The sequence below is a fragment of the Xenopus tropicalis genome, chromosome 3 (genome assembly GCF_000004195.4).
Source record: "Xenopus tropicalis strain Nigerian chromosome 3, UCB_Xtro_10.0, whole genome shotgun sequence".
Classification (NCBI taxonomy): Eukaryota; Metazoa; Chordata; class Amphibia; order Anura; family Pipidae; genus Xenopus; species Xenopus tropicalis.
Genome location: NC_030679.2, coordinates 81,577,669 through 81,594,551, shown reverse-complemented (window position 1 = coordinate 81,594,551; position 16,883 = coordinate 81,577,669). Strand labels below are relative to the sequence as shown.

At 37.4% G+C, this 16,883-nt stretch overlaps 1 protein-coding gene across 7 annotated transcripts in view; it reads right to left on the bottom strand.

The window, feature by feature from the left end:
- frmd4a (FERM domain containing 4A) overlaps nucleotides 1-16,883 on the bottom strand; it is a 235,920-nt gene that overhangs the window by 94,960 nt on the left and 124,077 nt on the right. For all 7 annotated transcript variants that reach the window (XM_018092333.2, XM_012960027.3, XM_002935243.5 and 4 more), the window contains exon 2: nucleotides 15,895-15,960. In XM_018092333.2, the coding sequence (XP_017947822.1) occupies nucleotides 15,895-15,960 (66 nt within the window). The remainder of the gene's footprint in view (nucleotides 1-15,894; nucleotides 15,961-16,883) is intronic.

Sequence of the window (16,883 nt, the reverse complement as noted above, 5' to 3'; positions counted from 1 at the left end):
TTTATTGCCAATAGATTAGTCACAACAGTGCAAGCTAGAACACCCTATTTATTCTGTAGAAAGCTTTACCATACCTAGGTAAATAGCCCTAGAAGCTCTCTCTGTTTGTTTAAGATAGCAGCTGCCATTTTAGCTTGGTCTTGTTAGCTTTTGTGCAGAAGATCTGACTGCTGGTAGCTCAGATCACAGCACAGTTGGGAGGGGGAGAGAGCAAACTGAGCAGACTCGTGCCATGCCCTGAAGGATTTTTTTGAGAGAAGAAAGTCTGACAGAGAAGAACACGTGTCCACAAAAGAATAAAATAAATCCTGTGTTTCTTGTGATAGAGGACTCAGTACAGTGTTTCTGTGAGTGCTTATCACTGTATTTTCATAGACCTTTCTGAACAAGCTTACTTACTTTTTACCTTGCCTCCTCCTTTAAACAAGGGAAGGTTCTTAATAAACAGAAAATATCCTGCTTATCAGTGAGCCTTCGGAATCACAGCATCACTTGTACTGGATCTTGAATGAAAGTGAGGCTACAGTAATCCAAAATACTATGCATGGGGACTGTCATCATATGGTGACAAAGTCATGTGAAAGGGTTGTTCAATTTATTTATTTAAATTCTTTTTTTTTTAATCCTAGACAGTCCCAATGCCATAACAATACCAGCTTTAAAACCTTTTCCCTCATTATGAATAAATGTCCTCATGACACCTTTACTATCCTAGGGAAAATTGCAAACATTTGTGTTTGCCCTTGTATATAATAGAAGTGATACTGACACCAAAAAAATTACTCTTCAAAATATTAATGTCCAATAAAAGCGATAATTTTTCACTATTAGGGCTGCTTTTGTAAATAATTGTTAACTGAACTTCCTAAATCTGTACATTCTTAACCTGTCAATTAAAGCTTTTAATACTAATGGACTCCTGCTGCACAGATATGGCAGCCCCCACATAGGGAAACATGGGGGATTAGATAGGTAATGTAAAAGCATTGGGCAAATACTTTTGAGGCAAAATTATAAAAAGCATGCAAAGACAATTTTATGATAGATGTAAAAAAGGCTTAATTTCTAGTGTCAGAAATGTTAAAGCTTTTCCCTCTAGGGCACTTTCAAAACAATATATTGTACATTTCATTATAAATTAGTCTGTTCCAATAAACAGTCTTGAAGTACACTAAACTTAACAGTTGTCCAACACAATTGTTGCGTCTACTGCAAAGGTAACATATAGTAGCTTCGATAAGTGTTTTCTTGTTTTACTGGTTTCCAAGCTGTGGGGTTGGCCACAAGGAGAGTGACCCATCTAGAAAGCTACTTATGTTGAGATTTGGAGGCAATGACTATTTGCTGAGTACTCTTAGAAGTCAAGCCTGAGGGTCGATTTGGGTGACTTATGGGTTGATTTAAGTCTTATTTACTGTCCTAGATATTCTTGAATCTATTGCTGGAGGAGGCAGGTTGAAGCATTGTAAGTAGGAGGGGGAAATTAAATGGGAAACATTACTGGTAAAAGGGGAAAGTGTGTTGCCTCTGTAAGAGGAAAGCGAAGAAGGGTTTATAACTGTGACAGAGGAATAACGGTAGTGTTCCAGGCTATATTACACTTTGTGATGCAGCCATCTGCCATTTCTTTGTTATCCAGGGCACCAAGAAGCTTGGCCCAAATTCAGTACCAGTTATCCTAGTATTAATACAACCTGCATGTAGCCTAAGTGGTTAAAATGCCTCTGAATGAATATGCCCTGCCAATAACCAACATCTCTGCGTTATTTTTTATTAACACAAAGTGAACTTGGCAACAAACATATTAAATAAAAAAGCCTTAAGGTCCAACTATATTTTCAGCCACTGAAAATATAAAGTGTAAACACAGCTGCCTAAAGTTTCCATGTGCATTCAGTGGAGCCTGTAAATAAGTTCTATGAAAGTGTTTTGCTCTGCAGCTGGTACTGAATTGTGCCTGCCTGGCACTACATTCGCATGACTCATGTATTCTTTCAGAACAATGGTGCCTGTATCTGACCCGCTGCAGGGCCAAGGACCTCTCACCTAATAAAAGATTATTCTGTCTGAAAAACAAGGGCCACGCTCATTACTTGGCTTTGACTTGATCATAGCTCTGTCTGTGAAGAACTAAGCACATATTCTAACAGCAGTAAATCCTACTGGGTTCAGTTAAGCTGACTAAATACAAGTTGTTTATTTATGAAAGACATTTCATATAAATCCCAGAAATCTAATGTACCATAGAATGGTAGTATAAGTTCTTCTTCAATATTCCTGTGATATCATTACCATGAATAAATTTCTCTTTTATTCATACCATATAATGTCTTACATAACCTTTAATACTGTTCTGAAACATATACAACATAAACTAATATATGAAGGGTTTATGAGTTTAACACTTTTGTTTAATTTGCATTGTTTCAAATCCCACATGAGTATATAAGAGGATTTGCAAAGTACCCCACCAAAGTACCCCACCATAACTAGGCATATTTGAGGTTCCAAGGCCAAAACATGTAGTAAATCCTCTGATATATATGCACTTGCAACCAATATTATGTAGCCATCCTACTGAAATAAAACAACCCAGCAATATAAGCATAACAAGTCACATGTGCCGTACATCTTTCCCATGCTCTTAGCCATACCCAAACTATGTGGGCTGTCATGTCTTTGCCTATACAAGCTAAATATAAACGAGCTCATTTACTAATATAAATTTGTATCTAGCAAAGTAACCCATACTAATAAACCAGTAATTAGCTTTTGTTAAATCAGCAACAGGAATAATGTAATTGGTTGCCATGTGTTACTTCCTAGGTGATATTGTACCTACTTTTAGCTAGCTTCTTTTCCGCTACTGTTACACTGACAACTATGAAAACACAAGCTAAGCCAGTAGTGTCCTGCGCACAACTGAATGTATTTACTGTCAGGAAAGACATCTGCCCAGGGTTGAACTGGAGTGTCTGGCCCCCACCCCAGACGCACACCCCATTCCTACTTGCTGTGGGGCCAACACTCCCCCAGGTATGTGTGCAAGTACATCATTCACCCACCCACACCCCTCCATTGCGATAATTCTATTTGCGGCAAAGGAAAGTAAGGTGGGAGCAAACCTGGGCTGAAGGGGCCCACTAGGGCTGGGGCCCACCAGGTTTTTTCCTGGTGTTCTGCTGGCCCATCAGTTAAAAATTGCAAAAATTATCAAACTTATTGTTTAATCAATGTGCTGTGATAAATGCATTGCCATTTATTCAGAGCAGGAAGAGTAAGTTTTAGTTTATGATACACAATATGATGATGTCATCAGTTGTAATCGGTGCTTAGTGATGTAACTTGTGTCACATGACTCACTGAAACTTGTCTATTATAATAAAGAAAGTAAAATATGAGGATATTAGAAGTCACCTCAGATCTCCATGACCTGTATAAAAGCACTTGGCCTTTGGTATCCTGCTTTTATATGGTCATTGAACTCCTTGGTGCTGTGAGTGCTCCGCTATCACACTCAGCGCTCTTAAAGGGGCGCTAGAGCTAGGCATATGATGCATTGTTGGAATCTTAGTACTGTGTGGACCAGAAAGGGTCAGTATTGAATCTTTCTGCATCAACAAGATTATTTTATACGGCTACCCCTTATTTACCTAAATACACGGACAAACTGAATCTTATGTATTGGAATGTGGGTATATACATATAAAATAATTATAAGCCAATATGCTGTTACCCCATTATTGTGTAACTTTATTTTGCTGTTATAAGCAGATACTTATTTAATTCATACAGCCAGCTCAACCAGATCAAACGTTCTGCAGATTTCCCTGGTCTTTTTGTTCTGGGATCTTTGCATATTCATGATCTCTATGTGTGGGTGGGAGGGAAAGGCGTTTAGTATGGTAAACACAATAATTTCTTAACAGCAGTTTTTCATTAAGCTCATAAATGGCGATAAAAGAATCCCGCTCTTCACTGTACTCAATTACACTGAAGAGTGAAAACATATGGCAGCTTTCCATTGGAATCTTAAGTAAAAGCAACTCTAGGTTTCCACTTTGGTGCCTTTGTTCTTCCAGAGCCATGTGGCCCAAAGTGCAAAGATATGTCTGAATGAGGAAGTATGGACACCCCAAGCCAAAATTACATATTCATTTAATTGTTTAAGTGAAATGTAGTAAACAACTACTTCAGGAATCAGTTTTTTAACAAATTTGCAAATGTTAATGCACAGTTATATTTTATTTCACAAACTTAAAAACAAGAGAACAAAGGAAATAGTAATTGTGACATGTGCAAAAGTTTGGACACCCTCATAAGTTAGTATTTAGTAAGACCCCCTTTGGCACGTATTACAGCTTGTAAATGGGCCATTTACAAATCCCCACGCAGGGTGCAAAGTACAAACAAAGCAGCAGGGGGAGGGAGGCAAGTATGTGTCCTCCCTTTCCGCTCAGCCTCATGCCCCTCCCCCACTAATCCGCAGAAGCTACTCTCCTCATGCCCTCTCCACTGCCCCTCGTCCCTTGTGCTAGCAGTTTTCAATTTTTGTAAGGGACTTGTGCCCCACTTTTATTTCCACAGATTTTCAATGGTGTCAGGGAACTGTGAGGGCTATTCCCAAACCTTAAAACCTTGCTTTCATTCAAGTAGCTCATAGTGGCTTGAAAGGTAGGATCATTGTCCTGTTTAGCTTGAGCTGGCTGACTGTGTCACACTGGCACCCAGAATTGCTGATAATTAGTTAAGCTCATACATATAATGTTTCCTGTGCCACCACTCTGCCAAATCTTGCCTTTACAAGGACCCTTAATTAACATTTCTTGATGACATTACGGACAGTGGAAATTGCAAGCTGGAAGTATTTTTAAGCTTCACTTAGATGCTTAGAAGAGCCCATGGTTGTTAAGTTACAGCTCTAACATTTTATTAAGCTCTTCTTAATAAACAGATGACAACTCCTAATGGCTATTAAGGGCCAATTAGGTCATTTTGGTCGGGGACCTTGCAAAAACAGCATGGCAATGTGTTCAAACCTTTGCACATGCCACAATTACTATTTTCTTTGTTCCTTTATGTGGAATAAAATATAACTGTGCATTAACATTTGCAAATATGTTGTTCTTTTAACACACCAATTCATGCAGTAGTTGCTTACTAGATGACAGATTCCAGAAAATAGAAAAGCGCTTTCCACGGAATTCTATTTATATTAACTTGTTGATTATATCTTATTTACTACAACTGAGGGCTCCTCTCTCAAAGGGTGCTATTTCCCCATTCTCTCATTGTATTTTATGATGCTGATGCCTTTGTTTAGATATAAAGTGCTGGACATGACATTGCCTTTGCGCACCATCTGTCTGTCTGGCAGTAAACGCTACCACTGTATATTACAAGACGGAAATTGGTCCCAACAAACATGGATATGTTATGTTCTTATGCAGCATAACACTCTACCATTAAACATAGGATACTGATTGTTAGCTCTTTGAGCAAAAAAGACACAAAAAGCTAACCCCTGATTACCTTTTAAAAGAAAGTAACTGAAACTCCTTAAGGTTATTTTACCTAGGACTTTGTGATGGTTGATCTAAAGCTTAAATGATTGACAGTTATAGAACCTGTTATCCAGAATGCTCGGGACCAAGGGTATTCTGGATAAGGGGCCCTTCCGTAATTTGGATCTCCACACCTTAAGTCTACTAAAAAAACAATAAAACATTAATTAAACCCAATAGGATTGTTTTGCCTACAATAAGGATTAATTATACAGGTATCGGACCCCTTATCCGGAAACCCGTTATCCAGAAAGCTCCGAATTACGGAAAGCCTGTCTCCCATAGACTCCATTTTAATCAAATAATTCAGAATTTTAAAACTGATTTCCTTTTTCTATGTGGAAATAAAACAGTACCTTGTAATTGATCCCAACTAAGATATATATAATCCTTATTGGGGGCAGAACAATCCTATTGGGTTTAATTAATATTTTATTGATTTTTAAGTAGACTTAAGGTATTGAGATCCAAATTACGGAAAGACCCCTTATCCGGAATACCCTTGGTCCCGAGCATTCTGGATAATGGGTCCTATACCTGTAATTGATCCCAACTAAGATATAAATAATCCTTATTGGATGCAAAACAATCCTATTGGGTTTAATGAATGTTTTATTGATTTTTTAGTAGACTTAAGGTATGGAGATCCAAATTATGGAAAGACCCCTTATCCAGAATACCCTTGGTCCCAAGCATTCTGGATAACAGGTCCTATACCTGTATCTTTGTTGGGATCAAGTAAAAAGTACTGTTTTATTATTAGAGAGAAAAAGGAAATCAGTTTTAAAATTCTGAATTATTTGATTAAAATGGAGTCTATGGGAGATGGCTTTTCCATAATTCGGAGCTTTCTGGATAGTGGGTTTCCGGATAAGGGATCCCATACCTGTACATGTAATCTCTGGGTGCTTCGTCAAAGTAGTAATTATATCAGAACATAGTGGACCAGTTTTACAGTTTTTGTATATTTTGTGCGACATGAATACTGAATTACTTTTCACAAAAACTGTGCAGGGTCCGCTGTATTCTGATATATATATATATATATAGTATAGTAAAAGGAGGGCACACACCACAAAGGGAAAATGCCTGGGTGCCGGATAGAACATTGGAAATACAGAGGACTCGCAGGTCTAGGTGAAAAAACAAAAGAGAGAGAGAGAGAGAGAGAAAAAGAGTACCGCCCACTCAGGGACTTGGTGCAAAAGAAAATATTGTCTATTTTTTGACCTGCACCCAGGGCTGTTATTTTGGTGACGGGTGTGTTCCACTCTGTTCTCTCTCTCTCTCTCTCTGTAGGTGTTCAGGTTGTCCAAATCCCAATTGGATTAGATGAGAGTAATGAGTAATTCTAACCAATTCATCTTTCTAAGTGAGCATGTGTGGAAGGCCCGCTTTAATTAAATATATAGGTTTGGGATTCAAGCTTTAAACTGTAACAGATCAAAATGATCACAGTGTAATCAGTAGGACATGCCATAAATTGCTTTTTAATTGACTTGTCTAGAAAATAATCCTGTAAACAAACAATCCTGCACAATGAGCCTCCTAACATGGCCATGTCTCTATAATGGGTTTTGTGACACATTAATAGATTGGCACCACAATATATATGGGATGGGAAGGTTATTTTTATGCTCTGCAGTCCATCACCACTAAACTGATGCACACACTAGATCTCCACAATGCTCTGGGGAGACATATGTCAAATCCTTTCAAATGCTACATAGTCCAGCAGCTCATATTTACTGTGTAAAACCAAACATACTATAAGTCATTTTTCATTATGTGCAGTGTAAATAAACTGAATAACCAACTGCAGCTCACAAAATGGCACTCTATTATTACACTGCCTGCAATAAGATGTTTGTATATATGTAACCTCGCGAGTTGAGGTGGCCCTGGACAAAATGTAGAACATAAGTGGGGGCACAAATAAAAAATGTTTACAAAACATAGGTTTAAGGGTAAGTAATAACAAATTTCAAATCCCATATCCCTCTGCCACTGTTACTGCTACATAACCTTAATTAATTTCCCTGAAGCAATTAGAGCCAATGCAGTCAAGTGACAACATTCACCATGGAACCATGCTGAGCCCCATGTGTACACTATTTCTGCTTTTTAGTAATCACAGCTTCATTTTAGCATGGATCACAGATCAAACATGCAGGGCTGCAAGAATCAACATCTACTAACTCAGTTGTTATTGAATTTTAAAACACTTACTTAATTGGGACACTGCCTAAAAATACAATAAGTGCAGCTGTCTGATAGTAAGTAATACAAAGTAATACACAAAGGGGTATATTCATGATTCTGTGTAAAAAGTGGAGTGAAGCATTATCAGTGATGTTGCCCGGGGCAACCAATCAGCAATTAGATTTCAACAGTTAGAAAATCAAAGCAAATCATCTGATTGGCTGCTATGACCAACATCACCGGTGATGTTTTACTCCACTTTTTACACAGCATCATAAATATACCCCCAAGTGTACAACTGGTAAGAGGCTATTTTTAGACTATATATACCTTATACAGTGACAGTGACAATTTACAGAAAACAAATTTAATAATTTTGTACATTAAAATGGACAGACTTATTGTATAAATTCAAGCACAATGGTGGCACCAATTATTTTGCAGATACAAAGTGGCTTTCTGATGTGATACTGAGCAAGGAAAGTGCATACAGATTTGTCCAGCATGAGTTAGTTAAAGTTATACCACTGAAAGAGGGACTGATTTAATTCCAAATCATTGGGAGACAATGATCCATTTCTGCATTGTAGAGATTTGATCATTACCCAATAACTGGAAGAAAAGAGTGTGAAGAAAGAGCGTGAAATGACAGTAAAATGGAGGAGGTGAGCTAGGATATGACGGCCCTAAGATACTTTATATGTTTGTGGGCATGTATCCCAACATTTGTGGGAACCAACCTATGGGAGACTCAATATAGCAAGAAAAGTGCAATTAAACTAAATTTCCCTGTTTTGCAACTGGAAATGTCAGGAAACTCTGCATTTCAGCCAATATTTAATCCTGACTGAAGTAATACTTTACTTTTCTCTTATTTTCTCTTATTTTCTTTAACATGATTGTTTTTCAGATAGCCTTTTTTCCCCACTTTCTCCCTCTCTGTATTTTCCCCCTCTATTAACCTTACACGCTTATTTCACTAGTTCTTGTACCATTTTCCTTTCTGTCTCTGATTTGCTTTTCTCTCTTTCTACTTCCACGTATCTGCCTTTCCTTATCTTTGCTCCCTTTTTCCAGTGGTGATGTAAAAGAAGCAGACCTTAAGGCAAAAATGCGTGTGCACTTAGCTGAGGAAAAAAGTCACAACACTCAACACTTCTTGCTAGTGCAATCCCTTATTTATTAAGCCAGTTTCTCCTGTGTGGCACAACTGGCTCAATAAATAATAAACTGCAGAAGTGTTTTGTGTGGCAAAACTGGTTCAGTAAATAAGGGATTGCACCAGCAAGAAGTGATATGTTTATTTTACTTCCTTTCTCGACTTGTGTACAGTGTACAGTGGTGGCATGGCAATATGTCGGGAAGTTTGCACCACCGCTAATTGCCGCCAGGTACTGACTGGGGTTGTGCCCCCTAAATATTTCCACTTCAGAAAATGGGTGTGGCCAGGCAAATAATGGGAAAATATAATTGAAATGAGGGTTTGGTTGGTTTGGGTGTGTAACTGGCCTGTCCAGAGGTGTAACTGGCTGGATCAAGCAAGGAACTTGGCAGGACAAGAGGTGTAACAATGAGGAGCCTACATTTTTTCATGTTTGTGTTTTATACTTAGAGCAAAGCCAAATCAGAATGTTAAAATCAGTTGAATTATTTGGCTCTGATTTTAGTGTGGCTACCACTGTAAATGATTGATTATTGATTGTTTGGAACCATTAAAAATTAAAGTGACTTGGCATGGTATGACAAATGAAAATGCTTAAAATGTCTCCTAATAACATGCTATAACATCAGGCTCTTTCCTGCAGAACATTATTTTTTTGTGTAAGTCTGTCTCTGCTAGCAATGGAACACAGGCACACTATGTTCCAGGTTTCATTAACTGGTTGTATTAAGAATACATTAAGACTGACTATGACTACTGCCAGCAGGCAGAAATACTTATTGGATATTAAAGACTAAAACAAGCTAACTAGGCTGGGTCTGCAAATGTACAAATACCAGCTGATAGTGGATATATAAAATAGACCTTTGTATAGGTTATATATTATTATATTATAGCAACGTATGTTCTGCCTCTTATCTTGGTTGTAATAAAGCACCCATGACCCCAGGCAACTCTTAGCTATAGAATGAAGCTGGAAGCTGGGTTGCCACCTTTGACCTCAGCAAAACATGGATGAAGGGGCTACATTAGTTGGTACAATTCTTAGCAGAACTAAATGTTATAATATTAGCAACTGTTGTATCAATTATAACTGCTGCTTATAATGAAACTCAGGAATGTTTAGCAGGGCCAAATATAAGAAATGTATCATCTAATGTATCAAATTAAATTTGGTAACCCCCCACCTCCCAGAGCTGCTTTTATATACAGAGAGTTGAGAAGTGGCCACTGCAGCACAGAATAAGGGTCACACCATTCAGCAGCCAAGAGTTTAACCAGTACCATGGCACTGTTTTGAACAACAGTTTAATAGTATAAATAACTAAGTGTGTCAGAGACCATAGCATATTCCATTGACTTGCCTCCATTTCTTCTCTTTTTCATGCACTCTCACTTTTGCTTTTGTATTCTTATGTTTTGCCCATTTGTCACTTTCTGTTGCTGTAAAAGGGGTGCCTTATTTATTCAAAGTACCTCTTATTTCTAACACATGAGTCAACTAGAAAGCAACAACAAAGAGCAGTAACAGACAGTTCATATGAATCATATTCCTTCCAATGCTACCAGAACTGACTGCCTTGCTTTGGAAATGAAAAATATAAATAAGAATAAACTGGTTGTGATGCTTCTGTCTGCACTAAGTGTTTACTAAATTATTCTTTCCATTTCTCATGCACAACAGCTGCTTCCCATGCACATCCTGCGGGGACAGGGAGTAGCTGGAGATTTTATCTTATTAAGTTGCAAGGGAAGGAAAATGACATGTGTTTGCTATAGGAAATGAAAGTTTAAAGAAGGATTGTGACAACATTTTTTATTGCATGCGTCAGGACTATATCAAATCAAATTCACGTGCTAAGAAATTATATCAAAGGCTGTATACAACAACAACAAAACATTTACAACTTCAAGATGTCACCACACACGATTTTTATGCTGAGGACCAAACATGCATTGAAAATGTGGAGGGCTACAGGACCTAATTTAGTTATTGTACACTGGCCTATTTCAAAAATGTATTGTGGAAATTTCTGTTTATAGATGGTTTCCAAAGAAACCCACGTTTCATTATGCCGTCTGTTTTGTAACAGCACCAAGTATTCTTCATAATAGGTTCAGAGCAGGGTTCAGAACAGGGTTAGACTGGGCTAGCATTACCATTACCTCCTTGGTTGGCTTACAAATACAGCATATTGTTTATATATCCTATAAAACTTTACTAGGATACAGTCTCACAATAGGTCAGAACCCCAATATGCAACTTTGTCAATGATGGAATGCAGGTCGTGTGTGACCTGCAACAATCTTCTAAATGCAACTTGCAGGAAACAAGTGCTTTATGCCTGAAAGATGCATTCAATGCATTACTACAGTTTGTCTGTGGTTAGAAAACCCCACTGATTCTGCAATCAACATTTGCTTCAGTTAGTTTGGGACATTCACAATAAATCTGCTAAGCCCCAGTAGCGTGTGCTTCAAAATTCAGCTCACACACAGCATGACTGAGCATTAGACAAGTAGTTTTATTTGCAGAGACACTTATATATGTATTTATTTATTTGCCCCAAACATTTGCCTGATTTGCAACCAGACATTTCCTTTATAATTATAGCTGCAGCAGAACTATCATAGTTCAGTGCCTATTGCTATAGCTATGGTGGTAATGCTTTGGAGAAAATTTGCAGTTACTAAATAAGCCCTCAGCATGAGCACATGAGCAATAAGCACTAAAAATTAATTTGGTTTTGAGTTTTATTGAAATGTGCTGATTCTGATTAATCTCTCATGCTGCAGATGCCAGAAGCTAGATTAAGTTTATGGCTACTAAGCATAGTACCTTTAAGGCTGAACGAATTTTTATAAAGCATGATGAATACGCATTAAGCTAAAAGAAACGTGAGCAAACATGTTTCTATTGTATTGTACTTACAAACATGTTCAGATCCATTTTTAAGGGCTAAAACATAAAACATACAAATGCGCATAGCTATTAAATCTAGTGCGGCTAGAGCATATGAAATGTTTGCATTAGTCTGTTTTAATCTCATATCCATAACAAATGATGAGAGGGTTACTTTGTAATGGTTAAACCAAAATGATTATCATGTATATATTATAAAGATATTATGCAACTTTGTGTTTTCCTTCTCAGTAATTCCTTATGAATTTAATGCTGTACTTTGCACATTTCTCCTGCGTGAAAATCATCTTCCTAAACTACTGTACAATGTGCATACAAGATTAACATTGCCAGAATTAGGTTAATGACTGTAATAATCTTTTAACCAATGTATATCTTAATTCTTACACAGTGCTGTATAGTAATAATCAAGTAATTGGTGATTTGCTTAGCACAATCTGCAAGTTCACACAGATGTATGTTACAGCCCAGTGTTAACCTATCTGCCAGAAACATGTGTATGAAAAATTAGGATGTTCTGTGATTCATAAGATTAATATATGATCACTGTTCTATGAGTAACATAATTTACTTTTAGGTTGTCTCTACTTAGTGCTCTCTAAATATAGCACATGCAATAAGCAGAATAGCAAACACATTATTGTGGAAATGTAATAAAGTTTTTCCTTATACAGGAAACATACAGAATCAACTTAGGCACAAACTATTCACAAAAATCTGCTGACATTGCTATTACCCAGTGGTTTATTTGCTAAACCGAAAATAGCATTGCTTTCAAATGTCAGTGTTAAATGCTCTCATGTGAAACTGACACCAAAATATTTAGTCTTCGTTACCAAATGTTTCCAGGTATTCAAATCTCTCGCAATAATCTCCATTCATCTTTTAGCACAGTCTTCCTATAGTAAGGAAACTCTTCCTGCCCACCCATTTCACGCCTGGTAAAGGAATGTCCTTGTGACTTCCTCTCCTGGAGAGAGATGACTAATTAGGAATCACCAGTTCTATTTAAAGGGGACTTCTCACCCTAAGAAATAATTACAAATCTTTTTCTATTATGTTAATTGAACAAATAAAAGTTACTTATACTATATAAGTTATTTAACTCTTGTTTTCTTTAGTCTTGGAATTCACAATCACAGCACGCAGGCAGTCACTGTTATTAAGGCAAATGTTGTATCACCCCAAAATCTTGTTTATGGTCCAGAATGGATGATGTAATGCCCATGCACTGGCTACACAATTATAGACCATCAGAAGGGAGGGGGAATGGGAGGAGTGGGGGGAGGGGAGGAGTGCAGTGATATCTAGGAAGTGCAGAATGGAAAGTGAAAGTGGTTGACTGCTCACATTTATAAATACATTTATAACAGGATGTTTTCATTTTATTATACAGCTTTTTATGTGTGGGTGGAAGGCCCCATTTAACCTTTTTCTAGTATCTTGTAGCATCTAAACAATTTGAACTGTCAAAAATACAAACCTAGGGAACACCTCCGAGTTTATTTACCAACGCAAAGGAAACTGGAATGCAAGTCACCAAATTTTTTTACCCACAATGTAGTAATTTTCCCCAATATTCCACCATTATAGGGGTGCATCCTGAAGGCCGGTTTTAATGTGCTCTGTGTTTTGCAATTGCATGCAATAAATCACAGAAGGCTGAATGGGCACATTAGTGCTATGTGCAAGTTCTACAGAGTATGCATAGAAGCAATCAAGCATGCACAAGTTTGCATCTATTGTAGAGTTTTGTATTTGCATTATAAATGGGCCCTCATGTCTTTCTAGCATTAGTGGCTCCTGAAAATCTGCAGACATCTGTGATGTCTCTAAAATGTCTATGTCTAATGATATCCTGACCTTACAAATGTCCAAGTAGGACCATTGTTTTGTTAGGATATGCCCACTGGAAGGATTTTGTCTCTCACAATAATTTTACATGAAACTGTAATCAATCACTTCACGCTATACGTAATGGGTACCTCTGCAAGGACAAAATGCGCTGCATGGTCCTCTGCATTTTTTAAAATGCAATATTTGTTATATTAAGCAGTGTTTCTGCAAGCCTAAGTAAGTAAGTTTTCCTGTGTCGGTATGGGTTTGCTCATGACTACTGATGAATCTAACCTTAGTGTAAGTGTGGGAGTAACTTTAGACTGCAGCTCCACTGGGGCAGGGAGTGATTTCAATGATGAACAATCTCTGTAAAGTATTACAAAATGCACTAGCACTATATAAATAAAGGATAATGATAATTTTAGACAGGGTGGTTGTTGGAAACGTGATCATATTGCAGCTGCCTGCAAGATCAGATCAAGTAGGTGAGTCTGTTCACTGGCTAGTTGATGACCATCCTAAATCCAAATGGCAAAATGTCAGCCCATTTGGTGAAAAACCTGACCAAGAAGACAGAGCCAGAAGCAATACTTTGATGAGACAAAGCAACATCGCTTTAAGTTCTGAAAGGAAATGTCCTAGTGTCAGACACCTGTCACCCAGACATAAAAAGCTGTATAATAAAAGCCCTTTTCAAATTAAACATGTAACCCAAAGCCATTTTTTTATTAACATATCTAAACCCATTATATAAGCATTTAAAAGTCCCAGCTGTCAATCATATCTTACCTGCCCCACCTCTATGCCTTAGGCATAGGGGTGGGGCGGACAGTTACTTTCACTTTAAATTCAGAACTTCTTAGATGTCACTGCACTCCTTACATTCCCTCCTCACCATTTAATTGTGTAATCAGTGCACGGATATGGGTATCGTCCCCCCCATACTGGCACAGAAACAAGATTTTAGCAGGATGCACAGCTTGCCTTAATAACAGTGTCCACAAAATGGAGCCTGCCTGTCTTTTGCAATTGTTAATTCCAGTGCTAAAGAATTTAAGTTTATAATAATTTATGTAGAATAACTGAAGTTTATTTTGCTTGACAAACACAATAGCAAACAATCTGTAATTATTTCTTAGGGTGACAGGTCCCCTTTAAAGAGATTTAGCAAACCGTAACCAAAACACTCCAAAAACATTCTACTTTCATTGTGCAGCTATTGTGCACATCTAAATACTCAGCAGTGATACCTGCACATGACCTATGCAGGAATTCAGTAGGAGGCCTGATGTACATACACATCTTTAAAGATGTTATCTCAGAATGTTTGTGGATTTTTTCAATTACCTTTACTGTTGAAAAGTGATGAGCTGCATGACCCTTTTACTATAGAAATAGCTTTGCTTGTTTCTCATCAAAAATGTTTCCCATATGTAATAAAAAACAAAGTTTGCACTGGTACAGTAAGCCATTGTAACCAATAAGATGTTAGTTTTTAAACAGGTGACCAGTAAATGCTACCAGTTGATTGGTTACTAGACCAGTAGCAAACTTTGCACCTTCTATAACATAACCCATCTCTACCAGGGGCTTCTAATAATCGTCTAAGTTAAAGAAAGAGAGCTAAAATCACTAGGGAGGTCCCAAGCAAAAATAGTGTTGCTGAACACACAACACTATTTTTGGGGCTACCTGGTGGGCATATGCATGTAGGGCATGTGCAAAATACTCAGACCTCCTAAGAAAGTTCTGTATAACATGTTTGCTCCCCCAAGCCCAGTAGAGATAACTTGAAAACCAGTAAAAAATGTTAGAGTGCAATGAGTAGGAGGCAAGTTACTAGAATCACAGCGGAAACAATCTGGCACCCCCAATTGATTTTAGCTTGGTTTCTCTTTTAAGTCTGCAAAACTTAAATTAGAAGTTGGTTAATGTAAAACTGAATAAAATGATAAGTTTACTATTCTTTTTTACATTCCCACAAATCAAGAAGAGCCTTCTTTGGTCATGTCATGTTTTGGGAAGATGACTAGCAAGCTATGAGTTTCCATTTATACATTGCGTGCTCACAGAACAAAATGACAAATTCATAGATATTGCAAAAACATTTCATACTAAAACAAACAAATTACCCATTACCCTTTACAAGCACTAAGGAAGTGTGATCACGCTCATGAAATTGGAAACTATGAAAAAATGTTTACCTGAACAAGAAGTTCCAGCTTCCTGTCATCTAGGAGGTGAACTTGACATCGCCGCCCCTCCGTCATCTGAAAGCAGAAAACCAGCTACTGTTATTAACTGAATTCTATCATCTACCTTGTAGATTGTGCTCAAAAGACAAGGCTATACCTGTATTATGCTGTTCAAAGAATTCTGTCAATGAAATGACATTCACCTTTTCATTTTATCTGGTTAATTCACAATACAAGCAAGTAACGCATTCTCTATCTACATAATATCAAATGCTATTATTATCTGTTATTTACACAACGCTTTATAGAGATTATATATCAGTCACAAAAGTCAGTGCGCCAGCTCATAGTATAAAGTCACTATTACATTTACATACACTATGGTAAATTTTAAAAACAGCACATTAAGCCTGTATGTTTTTGCAGTTTAGGAGGAAACCAGAGTACCCATATGAAATCCACACAGATATGTGGAAAAATTACAAATGTATTGCAGATAGTGCCTTGCCTGATAGTGCTAAACACTGAGCCACTATGCTACCCATAATGCATAATATAAATTGCTATTAAATGAGTCTATTTGTTAGAGGAATCTGCCTCTTAATGAGAGCACTGGCAGCTGTGGACCCCAATCAAAAGTCAGGAAATACCAGAGGGGCCTGCCAAAACCCTAGGGATCACCTATGCACTGTAGCCAATATGTATAGCCAATATGTTGCCATTGTTTTTATAATGGCAACTGCAAACTGCTAAGATTTTATTAAAACCAGCTTACACAATTTAAGGACTTTCAGTTTTTCCTTTCTTTAATATTATTATTCTCGGCTTATTCTTGTGTAGCAGTACTAATCTTACAATCCTGTAAGGGGCAGTAATAAGCTTTTCTATACGGATTACAATCCAGTTTTGCTGAAATAAATAAAATCATTTCTAAAACTATTTCCCGTAAGATGTAGATGGAGCGAAATCTTTCTTTTGTAATAAAACATGGGATAAAC